This window comes from Gopherus flavomarginatus, chromosome 7 (assembly GCF_025201925.1).
Source record: "Gopherus flavomarginatus isolate rGopFla2 chromosome 7, rGopFla2.mat.asm, whole genome shotgun sequence".
Classification (NCBI taxonomy): Eukaryota; Metazoa; Chordata; order Testudines; family Testudinidae; genus Gopherus; species Gopherus flavomarginatus.
The window spans coordinates 17,167,604-17,195,016 of record NC_066623.1 but is presented as its reverse complement, the minus strand read 5'-3'; the positions used below and the strand labels follow the sequence as shown (position 1 = coordinate 17,195,016).

The 27,413-nt window shown below is 41.8% G+C and overlaps 1 protein-coding gene across 1 annotated transcript in view; it reads right to left on the bottom strand.

Moving 5' to 3' along the window:
- Nucleotides 1–6,149, bottom strand: part of KCTD16 (potassium channel tetramerization domain containing 16) — a 168,851-nt gene extending 162,702 nt beyond the window's left edge. Inside the window, exons 1-2 of the mRNA XM_050962754.1 lie at nucleotides 5,627–6,149; nucleotides 4,188–5,322 (exon numbers count right to left, since the gene is read on the bottom strand). Of these exons, the coding sequence (XP_050818711.1) occupies nucleotides 4,188–5,019 (832 nt within the window). The 5' untranslated portion in view covers nucleotides 5,020–5,322; nucleotides 5,627–6,149. The remainder of the gene's footprint in view (nucleotides 1–4,187; nucleotides 5,323–5,626) is intronic.
- Nucleotides 6,150–27,413: the final 21,264 nt, after the last annotated feature.

Below are 27,413 nucleotides of genomic sequence, written 5' to 3'. Positions count from 1 at the left end.
TGGCTTGAAGAATAACTTATTTGCATGTATCTCTGCACTCATTATGTGGACAATAATCTAATCTAGTTCAGTGGCTCCCCCAACCTTTTCTTGTTGGAAAATCATTAGAACATTGGGGGATGGGTACCCCCACCAAGTCCCCTTTCACCATGTTTTGGCACAGTTGTTACTGTCTCTCCTTCTGTCTGTTCATTAGCTCGCTCTCTCTCTCTCCAATTCTTTTCTGTATTTTCTCTTCTTTCCCCTATCAGTTTTTTGTGTTTTTCTTTTTCATTAGTGGCTTTCCATTCCTCCTCCAACTCAACAGAACACTACCTGTTGTTTGGGGTGTGTATTGGGTTATTAGTTGGTGCTACCCACAGCTATAATGAGAGCTGGAAAAGGAGAGAACAGGAGCTTAGAATGGCAGGCTACAGTCTAGACTTGCAGCCATATGCATGTGAGCTGCTCCCAAAGCCAGCTACGTGAGAGGCCACTGAGAAGCAGAGAGAGAAGGTGAGTGCTAGTGGCTTTAAAGAAAGCACCTGCTATTTTACTTAGAGCAGCAGACTGGTTTGCAGTGGGAGCAGAATGGATATGGGTCATGTGGCTTACCCCAACCCACTTCACATTGCTATTGTCCTCTGCCCTGTACCCCCGAACCACTCTGGCATACAAATGCGCACACACAAATTGGGAGCCACTGAGCTAATGTTTAAAACTGGGGCTTTTCCAACCTCTTCTCTCCTACTTCAGGTTTAAGAACTCATAGATATCTTTGTGTGAGACCCAAGCCAACTGCTCTGGCAAGAGTGTAATTTTGGAATCAAGTGGAAAGGTTTGGTTTGTAATCTGCTCCTAAAATAAGAGGAGGGGAGTCTGTCTATATACGTCCCCTTAAATTTAGAGGGACTCAAGCCACAAAATGCTGACCCAGTTCCAGATTTCAAAACACACTGAAGTTTAGGAGGTATCCAAACCCAGGCTTTTGGTTCAGTCTACGGTAAAGATTGAAAACATTTTAAAAAGTAATATCCAGGTGCAGAGGGTGAACACTACAAGATCAGGGTGTTTGGATGTAAGGTGTTAATTCGGGACGATCTGTACTTAATGTAATAGTAGAAAAAGCACATCAAAAGTTGACACTCTTCTCACTGGATCAAATTCACCCTTTGCTAATATAAACTCTGCTTAAACAGCCTTAGCACAGGAAAACTAGGGGGTGGAGGAGAAAAGAAATCTATCCTTCATCCTCAACTACTGTCCCACCTTGGAGAAGGAATTGCATGCTCCCTACACACATACTGCAGTTCCTGGGTCTGTTTCATTGGGGACCCACTGTACAAACACAGCCTGTCTCCAAATTCTCCTTTGCACTGGCCTATTTGAAACTGGAGTGGAACCCAGCTGCACTGCACACAAGGGGGAGGGAGTTTGCACAGTCATTCTGTGTGCTTGCTCTGTAGCCCTTCTCAGCAACACAGCTGCAGTTTGCTGTTGGATACTTTCTGTGGCCCCTGAAATTCTGGTTAATTTTCACCCATCCTGAACATGAATCTCCCATTAGCCTTAATGGCACCTACATATGGATACATGTCCCTTAGTATTAACATTACATTTTGTTGACTGCACAATCTGTAGCTAGCAGCTTATCTGGAAAACTTCCACTTTGCATATTTGTCTTCGGTCCATCTCATTACTTTCAAATGGATTAATTTCCACATGCTGGATATTCTTTATCTGCTTGCCAACTATGGAACATACATTATCCAAGACCAACATGTTTTTCCCCCCATTCTTCTTTCTTTTAAAAATTAACGTCTTTCACGTCCATTCCCCACCTCTGAGGAGTATCTGAGCTTTATGTTTTCACAGGAGGTAGTTAAGCTGCTCCGCTAAGAACATCTTAGCACATAACTACAGTGACTAGTTGCTTTAGAGCACCTCCTATGGTTTCGGCCATTAACCTGAGCACAACAGCTTGATTAATTAATGCTTATATAGGCACAGTTGGCAGCTTCTAATTAAATAATTATGGCTAAGCAGCTGCACAGAAGTTGTAATGTCCCACTAGAAAGCCAGCTGTCAATTTTACTGGTCCTCAAAGCTTTCCAAAAATGACTTTTGGAGATTAGACGTGAAAGGGCTTTTTCCAATCTACATATTATCTATATGTGTTGCCTCTGTTCTTATATTAGCTCTGCCCATCACCAGATAATGAACATGCAGCTGTAAAATCCCTGCAATTCAACAATGGCAATTGGTGCAGTAACTGGAGACAAACTAGTCACAATGGTATGAATTGGATCTAGATTGAGCAGGATGAGTTTGCATCGTGGTCATTGGTTTGGCCCATTATGCAGATAGGGACCATTTAAAAAAATTAGGTCTGGATCTAGGTTAGAATTTCAAACATCCACAAAATTGAAGTGTGTTCAGATAGGGTCAGACACAAATCCTGTGAATTCAATGACAGTTTTTCCAGGGATTTCAACAGCTTTGGATCAGGCCTGTATGGATGGAAGCAAGGTTAGATCAAGCCCATTCCACACGCTCATACTCTCTTTTTGCTCTCACATATTTCTAAAGCCCTTATCACCTTGGTATCTAAGCATCATCACTAATAATCACAGAAAGAAAGCCAATACCTAGCACAGTCTATGAAGGATAAAGTTCTGAAGAATATGAATATAAGATATCAGTGATCTCTATTTGCTAATTAACATAACATTATTTGGGTCCTGCTTCAGTTTTTTAAATAGCTGTTAAAATTCCAGCAAGTGTATAGCTTTTTCTGATTTTTTTTACATTTAAATATGATTTACTACCATACATTTCTGGAATTACACTGATTCTACTGTAACTTCATGTCAGATATTGATTTCAAATATTAGAAACCTAGTAATATAAATCATCCAGCTCAGCCTGAGTTTGAGCTGATCCAAGATCTCTGAAGTATTTTACCAAGAAGCCCTGATATAAAACTGATTTTCAATAAATCTATGCATATCAAAAATACAGAAAGCTTTTTTGGAAAGCTAGCTTAAGGACTATTACATAAGCAGATTTGGGCTGCCTGTTGAGCTCAGTAACAGGAGTAGGTGGTACTTAGCCTAGGGTTACACTGTAGTTTATTACATGTCAATAAACTACGCAAGTTCTGGGCATCTTTCAACACAGTCAACTCTTCATGTTACTGGGGATATATTGACTACAATAGTTATGCAGAGTAGCAGGTGAGACAAGTAGCTGTTATTCACCTTTCTATCCCTCTGCCCAACACATGATCTTTGAAAGATGATAAACTCCACTTGTGCAAAGAGACTAGGGAAACATTCTCTCCTTTACCTTTTTGAAGTATTAGTAAAATAGCCTAGCCCACTCCTAGAGTATTTAAGTCCCAGAGTTGTGGAATGATTTTCTGATACAGGATTATGGAATCAAAATTACCCTAATGTTACCATTGGTAACAGTGTCTCTGGCTGAATATCAATTTAGGAAGTTAATGAGCATGCTAGAGCTATCAGATCAAAATTAGTATAACAGTATGTGATCTGATGTGATTCCAGTTAGCAGGACATATCCATCTAGTTAGGAAGGATCTGCTTTTCATAACGTGTTTCATAATAGCATGTAGCCACCTGCCTATCTATCCAATGAATCCTCATTTTAAAGAACATAAGTTGGTTCTGAAAAGGAGACAGCACGACTGCATTTTTTCTACTTCCCTGCATGTGTGCATGTTAGCCTTGTTGACAGATGGCTTGGCTGACTGTGCCTATTATCAAACATCTATTACCTTTGTATATTGAATCTCATTTGAAGATTTTCTGTAATTAAATCTACAATGTGTTCACAAGGCTTACATTACATCCAGGGAGTACTCAGGAAATGTGTAAGGCAGTCAAATGGCTGATTCACAAAGCCTCCGATAGCAACACCTTTGAGTTGTGGGGAAGAAAAGGTGCTTCTGGCAGTCTGTGCTGCCACCTAGCCAAGCCCACACCAGTGAGTTCAGTGTTAATTTACATTTTAAAAGCTTATACTAAAGCATGTCCCCTTGGATTCTGTTTTATCAGAAGAGAACTTCCATCAGCTGCAGAGAGAATGAAATCAAACCTGCTAGTGCTCTGAAAACGAAATACACACCAAATGAGACAGGTTTTAACCAGATAATTATTTTTCCCCTACAAATCTCTTGTACTTACGGTAGAAGACGTATTCAGTGTAACTGGACCAGACTTTATCATCTGTGTACTGATTGACAAAAGAAGCCGTCACTGAGGAATTGCAGGCCACCATGTGGAATCCACATTCTGACAGCATGTCAAAAGCCCTCTCCAGGTGCTTGAACTTGAGATAGAACCTGGAGGTGTATCTTTCCGGTGCTCTATCTGGGTCTCTACTCTCATTCAAACTTTCTCCAAAGACCTCTTTGACTAGAGCAATCCTTCCACAAACCAAAATCCTCGGGACTCTCCTGAACTTGGCATCAGCTTGGCTTTCTCTTCCCATGGTGCACGACCCCCTGTACCCAATGGTAATGAAACCCCACTTTCGATCTGAAGGTAAGAGTGATGATGGGGGGCATATTCTTGTGTCACTGCCTTGAGAGACCTCCTCGTAGTCGCTGTGGCAATAGTCATCGGGGCTTTGCTTGACATCATCAGGAGTTAGGAGTTTGACCAAGTCTGGGAGCTGAAAATATTCAGCTTCCCTTTTGAGCCTTCCCTTTTCTGGGAAGTGATCAGGCAGGACCACTTGCTTGTCCCTGAGATAGTCCAGAATGTAGCGGAAGAGGAAACCATCTCTATCAATGAAGAACCTTCCCTTGGAGTCCTTAGCTAGATCACTGGCTGTCTCTCTCTTGGGGGTGAACATTTTCCACAGCAAGGAGTGGGGGATGCCCACCAAGGTGGAATGGCGAGTGAAGTATACTTGACCACCTACGTTTAGCTCCACCACCTCTGGGAAGGCATGTAGACCAGCCCCTTGTTCTCTAGGAGGGAGGTAAGTCCTGCAGTTTCCACTCAAAGCCATTGTATATTAAAACAAAAATCAGCCACACGGAATGGCAGGACTATCAATCACATCAAAGAGTAGAATGAGGCTCCTCCACCAGACCCCCGAAAGGGTTCATAATATTTAAGAAATGGGGGGGGACAAAAAGTTAGTTTATTAAAAAAATCAGAATTGTCCAGAAGTGACTATGTCACAGAAGCTGGCAAAGCAGCTTAAAACCTAAACAATGGATGGAGAGCAATAACTTCATTAAATGCAAACAGATCTTCCAACAAAGTCCCAAAAATCAAGATCAAGCCAAGCCTACGATTATTCACAGGTCTGTTGAAGGGGGGAAACAAAATAAGACAATTATTTCCCTAAGCATCATAAAAGTTAAAATAGAGGGAAATAGGTCAGTTCACAAAGCCCCCTCTAGTACTGATTGCAGGAGATAAAATCAAGATCTTTTGCTAAATAAAATTTTTGGCAAGTTTTTTTTCTCCCCAAGCAATAATTAACATATTTGGGGGAGGGGATACATATGGCAACATTTTGTTAACAAGAAAATACATACCTCAACTTTAAACAAGTGTCTAATTTAGAGCCTTTACAGATGAGAGAATGAGAAAGCATCAAGTCTTACCTTGGTTACAGCTAATGTATAGTTCTTGTGAAGGAAAGAAAATTTTCAGAGCAATCAAAACACACACAGGCACACTGAGTCCAGTTAATATCAAATCCAACCCCAGAAAGGGACAGAAAATGTAGGAAAAGTGCTCTTAAGAATAGCCATCCATGTGGATCTCAAGAGTTAAACTGAGTCACAGGAAAGTTAACCGGGATGGGAAACATGAAAAACCAATCTATATAGCAATATCTGAGATGGAAAAAAAAACAAAATAAATCCCAATCAGGATCCTTAAAAGAGATAGAGTTTCAGAAAGGACCTTGGTTTAGATGACTTGCAGAAACCCCAGAATCTGAGAAAAGAACTGACATATTTCAGTGGGTTCCCAAAGTGGTATCCTGCCTGGCAGGAAGGGCAAAGAAGCTCCCATGTTCCCAGCAAGGGTAAGAGAAGACAAGCCTGCAGCCGTTTGAAAGGATGCCCAGGGTATCTGTTTGGTCTGCTCTTGCTGCCCAAGCTGCTGCTCTGGCTGCTGAGCTGGGTGGTTCCACAGTTCCCAGTGCAGTTCAGATGCTGTTGTTTCAGCAGTGCAGGGAAGAAACCATCCAGGGAAATGACTATTACATCATCTTAAAGGAATATGGCTTTGAGAAAACAGAAGAACCTAGAGGGGGACTTTCTGATTCATTTTCCTTTTTTCATTTTGTAACAAGTTACAGAAGCAGCAGCACTGCCCAGCGCTGCCACAGACAGCTATTCCCAAAGCAGCTAGAGGCTCCTCCAGGGAAGGGTGAACTATGACTTTCCATTTAATCCTCTGGGTGGACAAAGAGATTCCAACTGCTGCTTCTTTTGCAGACTTCTGTTTTTTAAGTTCAAATAAAGTTCTTTCCTGTTCTAAGCGGGAGGAGGGGGTGTTCATTAATCTTTTAGCATTACATACATTTCTCCTACAACACAAAAATTCATCCCACTATACAGCACAGAACCAAATGTGATTTTACTCAGGGACACACAGATACATAGAGCAAAATGACTTAACATGCAAAGACTCAAAATGAACTTTTCTATATTTTACCACAGTAGGTTAATTCATCTTTCAATTCCCTGACACAGAACTTACTGGAACCAGTTACAAAAATAATGTGGGATAGGCAAGAGACAAGCAAGTTTTTAAAAAAATAATCAGAACCGGAGCACAATTTTCCCATTGAACTGTAATTTCATAGTTAAAGCAGTTTGTAAGGAATTTCTAACACAGGAGTTTAAAATAACCATGGGGACTTTGTCAACAGACTTGTGAGGTTGTAAAAATGAGCAATGTTTGAAAACAGTTTAGCTAATATGTGTTAATTAAGCTGTATTTTACTGGCACATCAGCTTTATTGGGCCATTATAGTTTTGAGCAAACCTTCAGGCAATGCGATAAATATAACATGCGCCATTCAGCTGAGGACCTTATTCTGCTCTCACTTGTGATGGTGTAAATAGGCATTAACTCCACTGAAGTCACTGGAGTCACACCATTGTGGGATTGCCATCAGCAAGGCGGGGGAGAATCACGGACGTTGTTTTCTAATAGTTCAAGCATGAGCGTTTCTCTTTGGCCCAGTCTAGATCCTAGAATTGACAGTGACCACCTAACACATTTTTAAACACCGCTGTCTTTGTCTACTATACAGACACTCACTGATATAGGCAAGTATTCCGTTCCGGAATGCCTTGTGTGACTTGAATTTTGCGTAAGTCGGAAATATATACCCGACCATTACGCCAAAAAAAAAAATCCTCCTATTTCTAGCTTATGGAACTTTTTCCATAAGTGCGGATTTGTATAAATCAGGTTTGCGTAACCCCTGGGGGCGTCTGTATGTGCTAAGTGGTATACAATATGTTAATTATCACATATTTGCTGAAACATTTTCAACCATTGCTCACTTTCCCAATCTAGGCAAGCCCTTTGATAAGTTTAATAAAATGTCTTGACTCATAAGTATACCTGAAACAATCATCTTGCTGAATGACAAGTGAACCTATAACTTAAGAAATATTTGACTTCCTTTATTATGAGGCAGATTCGGATCTCATGCCAATGTAACTCCGTTGGCTTCCACTGAAGTTATGATTTACAACAGTGTGACATCAGCATTGGCCTCGGTATAGTTAAACATGGGCAAAATTGTGTGCCAACTAATATATTGAATTCCTATCAATCAGGCATTCTGCAGTACTTAAACACTGATTTCATCCAGGCATGCATAACTTTTAATTCACATTTTAAACCTTTTTAATCTTTAATTTGTTGTAAAATACAAGTATCTCCATGTGTAATACCTCCCTTTATCACCACCCTGCTAATAAAGTCCAGGACACTTTACATAGTCAGCACAACAATAAACTTCTCATTGCTTATTTATATTTAATTCAGCCCCTTCAACCAACACATTAACCTGTTGTAGCTTCAATAACTTTTTTCATAGTGCAAGACTAACCTACAGTATATTAGCGTGCTTACATCGCCACCTTATGGTTCGTAGATATAATTACAGTTACATTATTTAAGAACATGATGGCTGTACTTTTACATCTTTAGCTAGCTTTCAACTTCTATCCAGGAACCATTGTTGTGTGAACTATTTTTGCTTTTTGTTTTTAGCTATTCAAATTAAGTCAGAAATTCAAAAAAAATACCAATTATACATTGGGGAAACAACTTTTTTATGGAATGCTGTACTTCTAATTATAAAGGTCCCCAATCAGAAAACATATATTCAGGTCTGTTCTTCTTCAGCAAAGAATTAAATATGCTTAAAGTTAAGTCAATAGGACTTAAGCACATGCTTAAATGCTTTGTTAAACCAAAGCCATAATAGTACATGTTGTAACTGTTTACAACAAACATCAGCCTGAAATTACATATGCATTAAAAGGCGGATCCTATGCCTTTCGCATCATCTTTACAAAACAAAAACTATTCAAAATTCTCTGAGAGTATGATAATCAAATAAGAGTCTTAGTTCCAAGACCTGAAGGCACAGTTTTAAGCACAACTCCATTTTCATCACCGTGTTTTTGCGTCATTTAATTGTCTATACCTGTCTTGGGGCGTTCAAAACTAATTTGTGTACTAAATCTGAGGTTTTGTGCTTGCAAAAATAGTGTAATCAAAATTTGCTCAAAGTTGTGCCTGCAATTTCAGAGACCAGACTGAGATTTTCAAAATGCATCCATAATTTTATTTACATAAAATACCAACACAATGATTTGAAAGATGTACTTTACTGTAATGTATCAATATTAAAAGGGGGAAATTATTTATTTAAATACCTTCTGATTTAAAAAGTGAATGATGAAATGTAAAGCTGATGTTCAAAAGGAGAGCTAAACATTTATTCAAATATGTATTTTTTCTTTAAATGGTTTCAGTTGGAGGCAATGGTTGGGTTCCCAGGTTAAGTATCTCAATTAGATTTCTGAATCTGACTTCTAATTCAAGTTCAGCAGGGCCTAGGGGCCTGGGGATGTGCTTGGGGTGGCACCTTGTAAGGGGTGGCCAATCTTGAGGTGGCGGGGGGCGCTCAGTGTTATTTATTTATTTATTTGGGGTGGGCGGTTGGCGCTTGAGGTGTTTTTTGTTGTTTTTGTTTCAACATCGCGGCGTTCGGGGGGTGTTTCGGTGGGGTGATGCTGGGGGGGTTTCGGTGGCACAGCGCGGCGCTCAGGGGGGATGTTTCAGCGGCGTGGCACTCAGGAGGTGTTTTGGCGGGGCGACGCAGTGCTCAGGAGGGATGTTTCGGTGGGGTGACGCTGGGGGGGATGTTTCGGGGGGGCGGTGCTCGGGTGGGTGTTACGGCAGGGCGGCGTGGTGCTGGGGGGGATGTTTCGCTGGCGTGGCGGCACTTGGGGGAATGTTTCGGCGGGGCAGCGCTCGGGGGGTGTTTCGGTGGCGTGGCACTGGAGGGGGGTGTTAAGGCAGGGCTGAGCTTTTTTTTTTTGCTTGGGACAGCAAAAAAGTTAGAGCCGGCCCTGCAATAAAGAGAATGGTGGTGCCTGTAAACGTTCCCACAAAATACTCTGGCTGTGATACCATGTGATTAGTAACAGTGATGTGTTTAAGCGCTAAGTCCTTTTGAAACATTATAATCAGAATTGCCCTTTGAAAAGAACAATTACTTTAGAATCTTAGTCATAACAGCTTTAGAAAAGCATTCACACTTTTCAAATAACAAATGAAATAAATTCAGTCCAAGATCTTGTTTCTTTACACAGGATTTTTCAGTGCTGAAATATAATGCAATTTCTTTTGGTACAATTGCTTTCTTAGTAAAGCATTACATAAAGCTTCCAAACCATCAGCCAAATTCAGCTAAATGCAGCCTGAAAAGAGTAAAACTCCCACCTCTCCGAGGGAAATATCGGTGTAAGATATACATAAGGTAAGGTATGATATATATGTAAGGTATATACATATATAAGGTCAGGTATAAAATTATGATCTTAGTTACTCCAGTGTAAAACCACAACTCATCTGAAATCCAATGTAGAGGAAGTGCAGCATCTATCAGAAGGGAGTAAGATGAAACATGTTCTTCCTTTTAACTAATACCAGAACCACCTTCAATACTCCTGGAGGAAAATTTAGTCCTGGCATAAAGTGTAGCTTCCAAAGTGACAGGAAAGCTGTGCTCAAATCTGGTAAATCAATAGTGAGACATCATTCCTGGAAACATCACCGTTTAGATGCAATTGTTTTTGCAAAGTGGCATAATAACATTAAGGCTTTCTAGGATTCATGGGACTAGTGTGTAAGACAAACATTGTGGGGGTCTATCTCTAAGGATATGTCTACACTACGGGATTATTCCGATTTTACATAAACCGGTTTTGTAAAACAGATTGTATAAAGTCGAGTGCACGCGACCACACTAAGCACATTAATTCAGCAGTGTGCATCCATGTACCGAGGCTAGTGTCGATTTCCGGAGCATTGCACTGTGGGTAGCCATCCCGTAGCTATCCCATAGTTCCCATAGTCTCCCCCGCCCCTTGGAATTCTAGGTTGAGATCCCAGTGCCTGATGGGGCAAAAAACATTGTCGCGGGTGGTTCTGGGTACAGCCTCACCCCTCCCTCCATGAAAGCAGCAGACAACAGTTTCGCGCCTTTTTTCCTGGGTGAACTGTGCAAACACCAAAGCACAGCAAGCATGGACCCTGCTCAGATCAAGACCGCAATCGTGGATGTTGTAAATACCTCGCGCGTTCTCGTGCAGTCTATGCTAAACCTGGACCTGCAAAGCCAGGCGAGGAGGCGGCGACTATGGCAGAGCGGCGACGAGAGTGATGAGGACATGGACACAGAATTCTCTCAAACCGCAGGCCCCTGCGCTTTGGAGATCCTGCTGGTAATGGGGCAGGTTCTAGTCATTGAACGCCGATTTTGGGCCCGGGAAACAAGCACAGACTGGTGGGACCGCATAGTTTTGCAGGTTTGGGATGATTCAAAGTGGCTGCGAAACTTTCGCATGCGTAAGGGCACTTTCATGGAACTTCATGACTTGCTTTCCCCTGCCCTGAAACGCCATAATACCAAGATGAGAGCAGCCCTCACAGTTGAGAAGCGAGTGGCAATAGCCCTCTGGAAGCTTGCAATGCCAGACAGCTATCGGTCAGTTAGGAATCAATTTGGAGTGGGAAAATCTACTGTGGGAGCTGCTGTGATGGAAGTAGCCAAAGCAATCATTAAGCTGCTGCTACGAAAGGTTGTGACTCTGGGAAACGTGCAGGTCATAGTGGATGGCTTTGCTGCAATGGGATTCCCTAACTGTGGTGGGGCGATAGATGGAACCCATATCCCTATCTTGGCACCGGAGCACCACGGCATCCAGTATGTAAACCACAAGGGGTACTTTTCAATGGTACTGCAAGCACTGGTGGATCACAAGGGATGTTTCACCAACATCCACGTGGGATGGCCAGGAAGGGTTCATGACGCTCACGTCTTATAGACTCACAGACTCTAGGACTGGAAGGGACCTCGAGAGGTCATCGAGTCCAGTCCCCTGCCCTCACTGCAGGACCAAATACTGTCTAGACCATCCCTAATAGACATTTATCTAACCTACACTTAAATATCTCCAGAGATGGAGATTCCACAACTTCCCTAGGCAATCTATTCCAGTGTTTAACTACCCTGACAGTTAGGAACTTTTTCCTAATGTCCAACCTAAATCTCCCTTGCTGCAGTTTAAGCCCATTGCTTCTTGTTCTATCATTGGAGGCTAAAGTGAACAAGTTTTCTCCCTCCTCCTGATGACACCCTTTCAGATACCTGAAAACTGCTATCATGTCCCCTCTCAGTCTTCCCTTTTTCAAACTAAACAAACCCAATTGTTTCAGCCTTCCTTCATAGGTCATGTTCTCAAGACCTTTAATCATTCTCGTTGCTCTTCTCTGGACCCTCTCCAATTTCTCCACATCCTTCTTGAAATGCGGTGCCCAGAACTGGACACAATACTCCAGTTGAGGCCTAACCAGCGCAGAGTAAAGCGGAAGAATGACTTCTCGTGTCTTGTTTACAACACACCTGTTAATGCATCCCAGAATTACGTTTGCTTATTTTGCAACAGTATCACACTGTTGACTCATATTAAGCTTGTGGTCCACTATGACCCCTAGATCTCTTTCTGCCATACTCCTTCCTAGACAGTCTCTTCCCATTCTGTATGTGTGAAACTGATTGTTCCTTCCTAAGTGGAGCACTTTGCATTTATCTTTATTGAAGTTCATCCTGTTTACCTCAGACCATTTCTCCAATTTGTCCAGATCATTTTGAATTTTGACCCTGTCCTCCAAAGCAGTTGCAATCCCTCCCAGTTTGGTATCATCTGCAAACTTAATAAGCGTACTTTCTATGCCAACATCTAAATCGTTGATGAAGATATTGAACAAAGCCAGTCCCAAAACAGACCCCTGCGGAACCTCACTTGTTATACCTTTCCAGCAGGATTGGGAGCCATTAATAACTACTCTCTGAGTACGGTTATCCAGCCAGTTATGCACCCACCTTAAAGTAGCCCCATCTAAATTGTACTTTCCTAGTTTATCTATAAGAATATCATGCGAGACCGTAGCAAATGCCTTACTAAAGTCTAAGTATATCACATCCACCGCTTCTCCCTTATTCACAAGGCTCGTTATCCTATCAAAGAATGCTATCAGATTAGTTTGACATGATTTGTTCTTTACAAATCCATGCTGGCTATTCCCTATCATCTTACCACCTTCCAAGTGTTTGCAGATGATTTCTTTAATTACTTGCTCCATTATCTTCCCTGGCACAGAAGTTAAACTAACTGTTCTGTAGTTTCCTGGGTTGTTTTTATTTCCCTTTTTATAGACGGGCACTATATTTGCCCTTTTCCAGTCTTCTGGAATCTCCCCCGTCTCCCATGATTTCCCAAAGATAATAGCTAGAGGCTCAGATACCTCCTCTATTAACTCCTTGAGTATTCTAGGATGCATTTCATCAGGCCGCGGTGACTTGCAGGCATCTAACTTTTCTAAGTGATTTTTTACTTGCTCTTTTTTTATTTTATCTTCTAAACCTATCCTCTTCCCGTAAGCATTCACTATATTAGACATTCCTACAGACTTCTCAGTGAAGACCGAAACAAAGAAGTCATTAAGCATCTCTGCCATTTCCAAGTCTCCCGTTATTGTTTCCCCCTCCCCACTGAGCAGTGGGCCTACCCTGTCCTTGGTCTTCCTCTTGCTTCTAATGTATTGATAAAAAGTCTTCTTGTTTCCCTTTATTCCCATAGCTAGTTTGAGCTCATTTTGTGCCTTTGCCTTTCTAATCTTGCCTCTGCATTCCTGTGTAATTTGCCTATATTTGTCCTTTGTAATCTGACCTAGTTTCCATTTTTTATATGACGCCTTTTTATTTTGTAGGTCACGCAAGATCTCGTGGTTTAGCCAAGGTGGTCTTTTGCCACAACTTCTATCTTTCCTAACCATCGGAATAGCTTGCTTTTGGGCCCTTAATAGTGTCCCTTTGAAAAACTGCCAACTCTCCTCAGTTGTTTTTCCTCTCAGTCTTGATTCCCATGGGACCTTACCTATCAGCTCTCTGAGCTTACCAAAATCCGCCTTCCTGAAATCCATTGTCTCTATTTTGCTGTACTCCCTTCTACCCTTCCTTAGAATTGCAAACTCTATGATTTCATGATCACTTTCACCCAAGCTTCCTTCTACTTTCAAATTCTCAACGAGTTCCTCCCTATTTGTTAAAATCAAGTCTAGAACAGCTTCCCCCCTAGTAGCTTTTTCAACTTTCTGAAATAAAAAGTTGTCTGCAATGCAGTCCAGGAACTTATTGGATAGTCTGTGCCCCGCGGTGTTATTTTCCCAACATATATCTGGATAGTTGAAGTCTCCCATCACCACCAAATCTTGGGCTTTGGATGATTTTGTTAGTTGTTTGAAAAAAGCCTCATCCACCTCTTCCACCTGATTAGGTGGCCTGTAGTAGACTCCCAGCACGACATCACCCGTGTTTTTTACCCCTTTTAGCCTAACCCAGAGACTCAGAACACTTCCATCTCCTATGTCCATCTCCACCTCAGTCTTCAGGAACACTACTCTGTTTAAATGGCTGCAGCAAGGGAATTACTTCCCAGACCAGAAAATAACAGTTGGGGATGTTGAAATTCCTGTAGTTATCTAGGGGGACCCAGCCTACCCCTTGATGCCATGGCTCATGAAGCCATACACAGGCAGCCTGGACAGTAGTCAGGAGCTGTTCAACTACAGGCTGAGCAAGTGCAGAATGGTGGTAGAATGTGCATTTGGCCATTTAAAGGCGCGCTGGCGCACATTACTGACTCACTCAGACCTCAGCCAAACCAATGTCCCCATTGTTATTGCTGCTTGCTGTGTGCTCCACAATCTCTGTGAGAGTAAGGGGGAGACTTTTATGGCGGGGTGGGAGGCTGAGGCAAATCACCTGGCCGCTGATTACGCACAGCCAGACACAAGGCAATTAGAAGAGCACACCAGGAAGCGGTGCGCATCAGAGAAGCTTTGAAAACGAGTTTCATCACGGGCCAGAGTACGGTGTGACTGTTGTGTTTGTTTCCCCTTGATGAACCCCCCCCCTTGATTGACTGATTCCATGTAAGCAACCCACCCTCCCCCTTCGATTACAGCTTGCTTAAGGAAATAAAGTCACTATAGTTTAAAAATCATGTATTCTTTATTAAAAAGTCATTATAAAAAGAGGGAGAGAACTGACAAGGTACCCCGGTTTGGTTTGGGAGGAGGATAGGAGGGAAGGAAAAAGCCACTAAAAATATTTCAAAGTAATGACAGCCTTTTGGTTGGGCTGTCCACGGGGGTGGAGTGGGCGGGTGCACGAAGCCTTCCCCTACACGTTCTTACACATCTGGGTGAGGAAGATGTGGAACATGGTGAGTGGTGAGGGTGGTTACACAGGGGCTGCAGCAGCATTCTGTGACCCTGCTGCTGTTCCTGAAGCTCCACCAGACATCGGAGGATGTCAGTTTGATCACGCAGCAGCCCCAGCATTGCATCCCGCCACTGCATATCTTCCTGCCTACACCTCTGATCTTCTTGGCGCCACCTCTCATCTAGAGCGTCCCTCCTGTCCTCACGTTCACTGGCATCTTTCCTGTAATTTGATACCACGTCCTTCCACTCATTCAGATGAGCTCTTTCATTGTGGGTTACTTCCATGATTTCCGAGAACATTTCATCTCGCGTCTTTTTTTTCCTCCGCCTTATCTGAGATAGCCTTCGGGATGGAGTAAGGAGGCTTGAAAAATTTGCAGCTGCATGGGAGAGGTAAAAAAGGGAGAGAAGTATTTAAAAAGACACATTTTAGAGAACAATGGTTATACTCTTTCACAGTGAACAACACTATTCACCTTACATAGCACATGTGATTTCACTACAAGGTCACATTTTGCATCTTAATATTGAGTGCCTGCGGCTCTGGTGTTAGAGATCTCACAGACGCAGGTCCGGGCAGCAGAATTCAGCTTGCATGTGGCCATAGTAAGCCATTGTCTTTCGGCTTCTGCAGCCTTCATATACACAGTGCCCTCCTTTCCCAAATACCAAGCAAATCCCGTTCAGTGCTGCTTCATTCCTGTTAACATGCAGCAGCAGAAACCACCCCCCCCCATCCAATTCTCTGGAATGATCACTTTACCCCTCCCCCCACCGCGTGGCTGGTAGCAGGGAAGATTCCTGCTAGCCAAACGTGAGAAAGCTCAGCGCCATTCCCCTCCCGCCCCACCGCATGGCTACCTGCAAGGAAGGATTTCTTTTAAGCCATAGGCAAACAGCCCAAGAGGAATGGCCATCTCTGTCCCTTTAATTAAATTCCTGAATTTCAACCAGGTTACCATGAACGATAGCACTCTCCTGAGGATAACACAGCGAGAGAAAGAACGGATGTTACTTGAATGCCAGCAATCACCAGGACCATACGCAGCTAGCCTTTGTCATGCAATGATACCAGATAACTTGCTACATGCATGGCGTGGTCAAGTGTCCTACCATGGTGGACGGAATAAGGCTGCCTTGCCCAGGAACCTTCTGCAAAGGCTTTTGGAGTACCTCCAGGAGAGCTTAATGGAGATGTCCCTGGAGGATTTCTGCTCCATCCCCAGACATGGTAACAAACTTTTCCAATAACTGTACTGGCCGCGAATGCATCCCAAGTCCTCAGAGCAAATCAATTATTAAAAAACGCTTGCTTTTAAACCATATTTTATATTTACAAAGGTACACTCACCAGAGGTCCCTTCCATGGCTTCATTGTCTGGGATAGTTGCTTGGGAGGGCTGGGAGGGTAATACCGTCTGGGTGAGAAAAAGCTCCTGGCTGTTAGGGAGAACGGAGTGCTGTGTGCTCTCTGAAAGTTCATCCTCCTCTTCCTCCTCCTCATCTTCCCCATCTGCAGAATCCTCAGGCATGGCTGAAATTACTACCCCCACCTCAGAATCCATGGACAGGGGAGGGGTAGTGGTGGTGGACCCCCCTAGAATTGCATGCAGCTCAGCGTAGAAACGGCATGTTTTCGGCCCTGACCCGGACCTTCCGTTTGCTTCTTTGGTTTTCTGGTAGGCTTGTCTGAGCTCCTTAACTTTCAGTCTGCACTGCACTGAGTCCCTGGTGTGGCCTTTCTCCATCATAGCCTTGGAAATTTTTTCAAATTTTTTTTCATTTCGTTTTTTGGAACGGAGTTCTGTTAGCACAGAGTCCTCTCTCCATATAGCGATCAGATCCAGTATCTCCCTTGCGGTCCATGCTGGAGCTCTTTTTTGATTCTCAGGAGACTGCATTGTTACCTGTGCTGATGAGCTCTGCGTGGTCACCTGTGCTGGTGAGCGCTCTACGCTGGCCAAACAGGAAATGAAATTCAAAAGTTCACGGGGCTTTTCCTGTCTACCTGGCCAGTGCATCCGAGTTCAGACTGCTGTCCAGAGTGGTCACAGAGGTGCACTGTGGGATACCGCCTGGAGGCCAATACCGTTGATTTGCGGCCACACTAACCCAATACTGATTTCAGTGCTACTCCTCTTGTCGGGGAGGAGTACAGAAACCGGTTTAAAGAGCCCTTTATATCGATATAAAGGGCCTCGTTGTGTGGACGGATGCAGCATTAAATTGGTTTAACTCTGCTAATATCGGTATAAACGCATAGTGTAGACCAGGCCTAAGAAAGAAACACTGATTATTTAAAGTAAAGAGTACATATTTGCCTAAATCTATAACAATCATAACAGATATATAGAAATATATCACATTCCATCCCCTAGAACTGCTTTAAAGACAAATATACAAACTATATAGAGGAATCAGTTTATGTATCTACAGTGTGAAATGTGGAAGCTGTTTAACAGCACACAGCAACACTATGCAATAGTTTAAGATAGTAAGTGAAGAATATAGTTCCCAGCTGAAAATTAAGAATTTTGAGAAGGAGAATATAATAATCTGAGCTGGAATTTGGCTGGGACATTTGAGTGGGGAACTTTGATGACTACAAGTGATCAGGATCTAATTTTTATGCGATACCCAAAAGACAACACATTCCAGCAGCATAGTGCTCTCTAACACCACTGATTCAGAAATGACTGGGAGGGAAAAGTGCCATATCCTGCAGTACTTGGTGTTCTTTGGCAGTTTCATATTTACATCCTGATCCAACCCGACCCAGCTTATATTATGAGAGAGGAGCAGATCACAGCATATGGTGCTATTCCTGGGGAACATTTACACTAAGCCTTATGTACACTTTAAGGCCCCTTTATACTGCCAGAGCACTATAAAGGAGCCTTACTATAAATAAGAATCAGACACCAACTCCAGTAGACTAACTCTGGCTATTGCAATCAAACCTCCAATCTAAACCTGTGACATTTTCTTTTCACAGAGAAGCAAAAGGGTACTTGAATGTGTGAGCTCCAAGGTGCTCCAAAGTAATGTACCTTTAAATCAAATAAGTTGTTCTAGAAATGTTTATCAAATGCATAGTGCTCAGTGCTCACTTTCTAGCACTCAGCAGTCTTCACATCACTCAGGGAGCTTTGGAAACTGAGAAAGAACTCCAAGTTCTGAATATGACAAGGAAAGGTACAGCAATCAGTTGAAATAACAAGTTGCCTATTGATACAGCAGTATGAGTTACATATGGTAAAAGTCTCACCTGCTGAAACTCAGCAATTCTTGTGAAAGAGAAGTCCTAATAAAATCTTTCACTTTGAAAAAGCTACATAAAGAAACATGAAATGGCAGACTTGTCCCAGAAAAGGGCTTGCCGGCCAAAAAGCTTGAATACCATAAAGTACAATTCATTAAAATATACATAGTCAGGCATTACGAAATTCTGCTCTAGATCTTTTATTCATAAGCTGAGTGCATCATGTACGTCCATCAGAAGAGAGAGAATAAGAATGACTTTTACAGCTGCTCAGCATGTGGGCAAGGTGTAAGGGGAGAGAGCCTGCAATTGAAATATGGGATGTGGAAAAACATTGTTTCATCGCCATGTAAAATACAGGATGTGTGCACAGCTTCTGCAGAGAAAACTGCATGCTACCTTTATCAACCACCATCCAAAGGACAAACATATCACACAAGGCCCATGTTTTCAGAAACGGACAGCAAGGGGAGGCATGTTCAATCAAATTCAGTGACTGTCATTGCACATAAAACAATATTTCAACCAGGAACTGATGTATCCTTTCTTGGCAAACATATTAGGATTTTCTTTGTTTGTTTCTTCATTCTGTTCAATAGCACAGTGTAAAACCACAACTGTGGGCATAAATGGTCCTGTGTGTATGTGACACAACAGTACACCACTGCACAGACCGATGGGTAGACAGAGACCTCATCCACATTCACACAAACACCCACAGATTAATTGAAACTGTAAAAAAATTGTCCTGTTTATCTAATTACCCTTTTAAAAGGGAGTTTTATTTTATTTCTGTTCAAAAGTATTTCCTTATCATACCCCTTATCTGACAAATCCTCATTTGATTTCAAAGCCCTCTTAAGATGTGACATATCTATCCACAATAGAGCTAGGAGTGTTGTTCTGCCTCTGGTCCAAATTCTCCTTTAATTTACACTAGTGCATCCTCACTGAAATCAATGTGGATTCAATTGATACACAGTATTGCAACTGAGTGAGAATTTGATCCTCAATGTATAGTAGATGGTTGTACAGTACATAATCTCATGTTAATAAAATAGGGCCCTTTTCTCCCAACATGGGAAAAACTCATGTGTAGCAATGAAAACGCCTTGAATTCTAATTCTTGCAGGGAGAAGGGCAAGCTTTTTTCTCCACTGCAGAAGTGACAGAGGGAAAGGCCATGTCTCTTGGGAGATCATCTGGAGCCTATGGACTGCTCCTTGCTTCTGCTTGACTACCTGGTTCCTGACATCCTGTGGCTCATGGACACAGAGATTTCCCTATACTCCCTCCTCCCCACCCCCCCAGAATTTCCCCAACACCTCCCCTCCTCAATTGTCAACTAGTTACATGCAGTGTTGTCAATTTAGCCATTGGTTGGAAAATTGAATTAAAATTGAAACATTAATACACACTTTAAAAGTATATACAGTATATGATAAAATGCCTGTACCTGAAAGCATAAAAGGTTTGAAAAGTATGAACAAAGACTAGCTTCCTCACACAGCTGTTTTTATGACAATGTTGGCACATTTGTTTTGGTGATGTTGGCCAACCTAATAATTTCAAATTATGATGTGTAAGTAATGTCTAAATGAGCTCTCCACTGACAGCTACTGATGAGCCAGGTGGTTGGGGGGGAAAGGCTTCAGGACTAGACTGTATTTACATGAACACACCTATTCTGCCTAGGTATCCAGCAGATAGAGCTGTGTTGCCCAAGTGATCAGTTTTGTGTTGAATGTGGGGGTAATGAAAAGTTGTTATCCCTATTGTATGAGTAAAGAGCAGCAGAAATGTGCTTAGCCTCTCCTGATTGAGGGAGTCACCCTCAACTGAAATACTCGCTGAGCAGGGGGTTCAGATGCCATATTTTAGTGGAGAGCAACAGGGTGGGGACACATGTTTGACTTGCCCCTTTCAACTGTTTAAAGATAGAGCTGATTAGGCTCCATAGAGATTTTTGTTATGTTAAATGACCACTAGAATAGAAATCATTGATAATCAGGTCTAAGTGCTTAGACCTGCTGTGGGACAGTGTTTCTGTAGAAGGGACTAGCAGTGATTTTTCCTCCACTGAGAGCTGAAATCACTGAGAGCTGGGTGGAACTTCAAGAGACTAACTCACAGAGCTCACAGTGGCTGGTGGCAGCAAGTGACAGTGCAGGGTCATTGGCAACAGAGCAGTGGAATGAACAGTGGCATAACAAACAACAGTGGCCAGAGCGAATAGTGAGTGGCTGGAGGAAAGAGCAAGGTGCCTTCTCCCTCCCTCCCGGAGGTGAACTCACGTGAAAGCACCTCTGAGTCTACACTGACCAAGGACAACAGTGAGTGGAGTGGGGTGGAGTGGAGGGAAAAGCAAGGGGCACATTAAAGGAACATTTGTGGCATTGGCCACTGTCGGAAGACAGGATACTGGGCAAGATGGACCTTTGGTCTGACCCAGTATGACCGTTCTTATTTGTTTATTGGACTATGTTTTAGTGACTTTGCTCCAGAATGCTAGATTTGTGACTGGGAAACTTATATAAATACACGTTTCCTAATAGTCCAAGATTTTTAAAATGCATTATTTGCCAAGGTCATTATCGCACATCATTTCTATCTTGAGAGGTCATTATCTTGGGGAGTTTCTGAACTAAACACTTATTATTATAATGTTTACATAAGAATGGCCATAATGGGTCAGACCACCTCTTGCAAGAAAGCTTCCAAATGCTATAATTGGTAAAAGTGGAGAAGCTTGGTTTGCCAGACTGATCAGCAAAGCCAGTGCTGACAAACTATGTGAAAAGGCTGCAAAACACCAAGCCTCTGAACTGCATCAACATGCAGAAATGAGGCTGTTAAGAATGCTAAAGACACAACACAGTTCATAAGAACAAACATGGCTGTGGCATTATACTTTCTATTTAAGCAGGATATACCACACTCTGCAAACTGGAGGGCAATGTTTTTCATAGACTCTAGACTCTAGGACTGGAAGGGACCTCGAGAGGTCATCGATTCCAGTCCCCTGCCCTTCTGGCAGGGCATGTTAAGTGCATGTCATTTGTTCATCCTATAGTTGGACACTGGTTCCAAACAAGACCAGCAAATGCTCACAATCTTACTGCAAGAAACTCAAGTGACTGGCTAGAAGCATGTGGTGCAATAGCAAAAGACTCAGCTGTTGAAAAAGTAAAAAAACTCTCTCACCACATTCAAAAATTTTGCATATATGGCTGATGAATGCACCAAAGCAAATGGGTGTCAAGTATTAAGTCATTGCATACATTATCTTGATGGCAGTGGTAGGCCAGTAGATGCATTTCTAGATGTTCACATTAGAGAAGACACATCGGCTGCATCTGTGACAACCCACATCTAAGAAGACTTAAATGCATGTAAATTGGACCCCAAACAGATAGCTGCTTGTGCATTTGATTGAACTGCAAACTTCTCTTGAAGACATGGAGGAGTACAAACTTTGCTCAGAGAAAAGTGTACCCTAATCTCTCCTATACACACTGCAGAGGCCATCTATTCCAACTAGCACTACTACATGCTGCAGATTCTTCAAAAGACATTTTAAAAGCCATAAATTTAATGTCTTCATTATATTCTTTTTCCAGCAAGAGTCCAAAAAGACTTAGCATCTTGGAAAAAACAGAAGATACACTGGGACTGAAGTTCAAATTAGTCCAACCTGGGAAAACCCACTGGCCTCTCATGAGCAATCCTTGGCTGTTGTCTTAAAATTACTGCAACCATTATTACTGGCTTTGGAAAGAATCTACGAAGTTGGGATGAAATTAAGTAGTGAGGCTGGCGGACTACTTTTGCTACTTCATTCAGAGAAGACCATCACCATTCTCTCTCTTGTAAGTCTACTGTTGAAACTACTTGGGTCATTAAACAATACCATCTAGGCATCTGCTACAGCAGCAGTAGATCTTTGTCCAGCAATAGAAGCTACATTTGGATCAATCAGAGAGCTATCCATTGAAAACATACTGAAAGAAGCAAAGACTTCAATCCAGAAGTTGACTAACAAAGGCATTTACATTGAATCCTTAAGTGAAGAGGACAAGAAGTGTTTGTTAAGACAGCTGAAAAAGTACACAAACTTGATTCTTACAAATGTACAACAGCGACTTCTGGATTCTACTCAACTTCTATGTAGCTTTTACAGAACCCGGTTGTGATGTTGCAGTCTATACAGTTTAATAAAAATATGCTAGTGAGTAAATATAAGGTTATGCTTCGTGCAAAAGCTCTTGTAAGATATCATTACAAAGCTTATAATCTAGTGAGTGTGATCATCCTATTTGCATAAATGTACCACTCTTGTATCTGAAACTAGAAATATGAAATATAACTCTGAGGGCCTATTGTAATTATGCAAAGTGTGGGCCATTAATGGTGATTTGGAATCTTGATGATTCTCATTAACCAGGATAATTGACTGCAGATGGCTCTGTTTTACCTGTAAGTCTTCCTGTATACGTGTGTGCTGGCAAGTGGGCAATGAAGTCTTGCAGTGACATGTGATCGTGTCACCTGAACTGGAATCCATCTTCAACCTGGTGTCTTTCCATTGAGAAGGAGGGGATGGGAACCCAGAGAGGGACAAAGGATTCCCGCCTTATGCAAAAGATATATAAAGAGGTGGAACAGAAGCCATCATGAAGACTCCCCTAGCTACCGCCTGAGCTGGAACAAGAGCTGGACCACGGGAAAGAATTGTGCCCAGGTCTGGAAGGTGTCCAGTCTGAGGGAAAAAACTTACTGAAGCATCTCTGAGGGTGAGATTATCTGTATTCAGTTTGATTAGACATAGATTTGCACGTTTTATTTTATTTTGCTTGGTGACTTACTCTGTTCTGTCTGTTACTAATTGGAACCACTTAAATCCTACTTTCTGTATTTAATAAAATCACTTTTTACTTATTAACTCAGAGTAGGTATTAATACCTGGGGGAGAAAACTACTGTGCATCTCTATCAGTGTTATAGAGGGCGAACAATTTATGAATTTACCCTGTATAAGCTTTATACAGGGTAAAATGGATTTATTTGGGTTTAGACCCCATTGGGAGTTGGGCATCTGAGTGTTAAAGACAGGAACACTTCTGTTAGCGCTTTCAGGTAAACCTGTAGCTTTGGGGCAAGTAATTCAGACCCTGGGTCTTTATTGGAACAGACGAGAGTGTCTGGCTCAGCAAGACAGGGTGCTGGGGTCCCCAGCTGGCAGGGAAATCAGGGGCAAAGGTAGTCTTGTCATATCGGGTGGCAGCTCCCTAGGGGGGTTCTGTGATTTAACCCATCACATCGGTCCTATAGAATACCAACAGTTAAGTGGAGTGAGGCACTACCAGAACTGGGCTGCCATGTGATCAGGACAGAATAGAGAATTTGAACACAGAGTGGAATATTATGTGATGAATGAATGAAGATTTGACTTCAACTTCTTTTTTATCATCACTAGTGGCTCAACCTGATCTTTGTGCTACATTTCCTGAGATGAAAGAAGTAGAAATTCATCTCTTGCTACTCCCAGTCACAACAGCTACAGTTGAGTATTCTTTTTTGTCATTGAATAGAATTTTGTGTTAAGAAGTCGCCTTCTGCCTGATCATGTGAATGAACTAATGCACATATCAACTGAAGGAATGGAAGTACTGAACACATGAGAAGCCACTGAAAATGAATGTAGTGCATTCTGTTGCCTGATTTATAAGGTTAATAATATTAATTTGGATAGTATGGGTTTTAGGCTCACCAGTCTGTTTGATTAGAAGATAATAAAGTTCTTGTCCTGAATCAGGCTCCACAGAATTTACAAAGGACCCTCAGGACAGGAAGCTCACACTGAGACAGATATAACCTTAAAGACTTTTTATTAAGATAAATGAAGTAGTAATTAAATGACAAAATAATCAGAGTTACAAAGTTACAATTGTATTACTGCTATTCAAAAGATACATATGGTATTATATGCGACAAAGCTTTGGTTAATATACTCACACCCTTCCTTGATAACCTGGTGGTGAGAGACACAGGACCAGCCTCGCCTCTGGCAGTTCAGGTTCCTCAATTCTTGAGTGAGAGGTGCAGAGCTTAGAGGAAGCTAGAGCTAAGAGCTATTGAAACTAACTTAGAGTTTACTTAACTAACACACTTAGGTTTTAATTTTAAGAACAAAAGCTTAGGTAAACCCAGCTTAGTCTAGTCCCCTTGGAACTTAGAAAGTTTAAGTCAGTCCCTAGCAAGATGGGTCACCTCTTTTATAGGGCTCAGGTGTCTGAAATCCTTCCTCCTATGCCCAAACATTTCCCACCCACAAAAATGTTAGGGTACACTTACTCCATAGGCTAGTATGTTTGTATGTATTGATGACATGTACATACATATTAATGATATTAGATCATACATGTTATTTTTGTTCTCCCGGTTATTTTGGTTCTTTCCTTGTGATGTATTTGTTAAGTTTGAGGGTACAGACTTGGAAACCCCCTATGTCATTCTATCATTATCTATCTATCTATCTATCTATCTAGGTTAAAGGTCTCAGACATATGTGTGTGTTGACTTTGCTATCTGGGTGAAAGGTCCCAGACATAGATATGCAAACTTTGCCTTGGCTCAACATACAGGATATGCCCTGTAGGTTCCTTGTATTACAGCCGATCTTACTTTAATATAAATCTTTAAACCTTTTACAATAAACCAAATATTTAAACTATAAGATTATATATATATATATATATATATATATATATATATATGCAAACAAGCAGGTTAATCTTATAGGCTACAATTCAAGAAATTCATTAACAGAGTTGTGCAAAATTATAACAAGAAACCAAGAAGGATGTAGATGTAGTGCGTCATAGAAGGCTTGAGTAGCCAACTTTATTTGTGTGATGATTTTAAAATATGAGTTAAATCTAATAAAACGGTCATGAAACATTTTTCAGCTTTTACTATGGTGCCATACAGCCTTCACCCTCACAGACTCACCCCTCATGAGCCCTCACTCCTCCCTCGTAAAGTCAAATCCTCCTCCCTCACCCACCCAATTTCAATTCCCAGGAAAAACACTGCATTGACAGCATATGAGCCTTGTTATGTGTGGCTTGTTCATAGGAGGAACAAGTAGAATTAGAGAAGGATGCCCAGTGGTTAGGGTGCTAGCCTGGGACTTGGGACACCCAGGTAAAATGCCCAGTCCACCACAGACTCTCTCTCTGAGCTTAAGTAAGTCATTTAGTCTCTCTAGTCCAGATCCTCAATGGTAATTGGGCACCTAACTCCCATTGATTATGGGAGTTAGGTGCCCAATGCCTTTGAGGATCCAGGCCTCAGTCTCCCATCCATAAAAGGGGACAGTAGTACTGCTCTACCTCTCAGGGGTACTATGAGGATAAATGTATTAAAGATTGCGAGGTACTCAGATACTACAGTGATGTGTCACACTTATATAAGAGAGGGAAATAGTAGATTCTCTTTTAGCAGCCTTCTTTCAAAAGACTACTGACTACTATTGCCCACATAAAGAAACAGTAGAGAAGGGGAAAACAAACTACTGCAGATTCTGTAGGGGTGTCCATCCCTACTTCTAGAGCAGGTTCCTCAGGGAGACGTTTTGGGAAAAGAAAGGAGCATGTTGTGATCTGGCATGTCCCCATTCTGCAGCTGACTCTCCCCCAGCAAGAATTCAAGAACACATGATTTCCTCAGCTGACAGGAGCACAACAGTTTCTCTTTCATCCTCTGAGGTAAGAAAATTCAATAGCTGCAATATGTTTTTAAAACACCAAAGTGGTCTGGCTGTGCAAGACAGGCTTTTGAAAAAATCAAATACTTTATTCTGAAATAAGGTCAGAAAATCCCCAGAAAGACCATGTAAATGATGGCAACTTGAAAGCAAAGGCCTGCATTAGCTTTATATGATGGCAAATAAAAACTACTTTCAACGGATGATACTTTTCATGCACCTTTAATTTGAGGAAATGATAGAATTAAAAGAAGAAAAAAGTCAGAGAGAAATGACAATCCATCAGTCAAAAATTCAGAGTATTGTCAAATCTGCCATTGAGATTTACTGATAAATTGAACATCTCAGATTTGCTTTTAGGTAAGATAGATATAAAGAAGCATCTGCATTGTATCATCCAAATTATCCAAATTAAAATCAGTATAAAATCTAAATTAGTCAACACAGAAAAAGAACTTTAACAATAGAGTCTATTCCTAATGAGCTTCTGAAATACGCACATGCAGCCGGGAAAAAAGAAACAGACTATTCGTAACAACCTTCTTGAAATGTGTGTCCGCAGAAAGGGGTACAGAGCTGAGGTGTGCAGCACACAACTATCTGTCCATTTATTTCAGAGACCAAAGGGGGAATTATTTTGTTTGGAAGTATGTCTTTGCGACAGAGCATAATATGTGCTTGGTAATAGTAATGAGAAAATATCCCAATTAAAATTCAATTTCTAATTCTCATGCATGGAGCCGGAGTGCATGGGGCTACTCCACTGCAGCTCTATGGCCCACTGGGAGGACCCCTCCCCATCCAAACACCTACAGAATTCCTAGCATACAACCCAACCACTTCAGCTGGCTGGATTCTAGGATTTGAACCACAATGTGGTGTGTTTACCAATTTTGGTGACTGTCATCATGGCTCTTGAAGTGGTGTGGTGCAGCAGCACTGCACAGTCATCTTACAGCAACAGAAAGTACCAATAAAGGACAAGAGAAGAAAAGTATCTGAAGGAGTTCATGTCTCCATGCAGATTTATGTACAATGGTAGTGTGTGTGTGTGTGTGTGTGTGCACGCACACGTGCCTCCCTGGGTAGGGTCACATCCCTGACCACACCATTTCCTATAAAAGCATCAATTAGGCATGACCAGAACAGATAGATGGTCTACAGTGACAGAAAAACAAATAGATATAGTGATTCGGGGAAGGTCCGTCCTCAGAAATTTGTGAAATATCCAATGAAATGTCCTGTATTTTAGATTTTAAAACATTTCAAAATGTAAAAGCTATGCAAAATCTCTATGTATTACG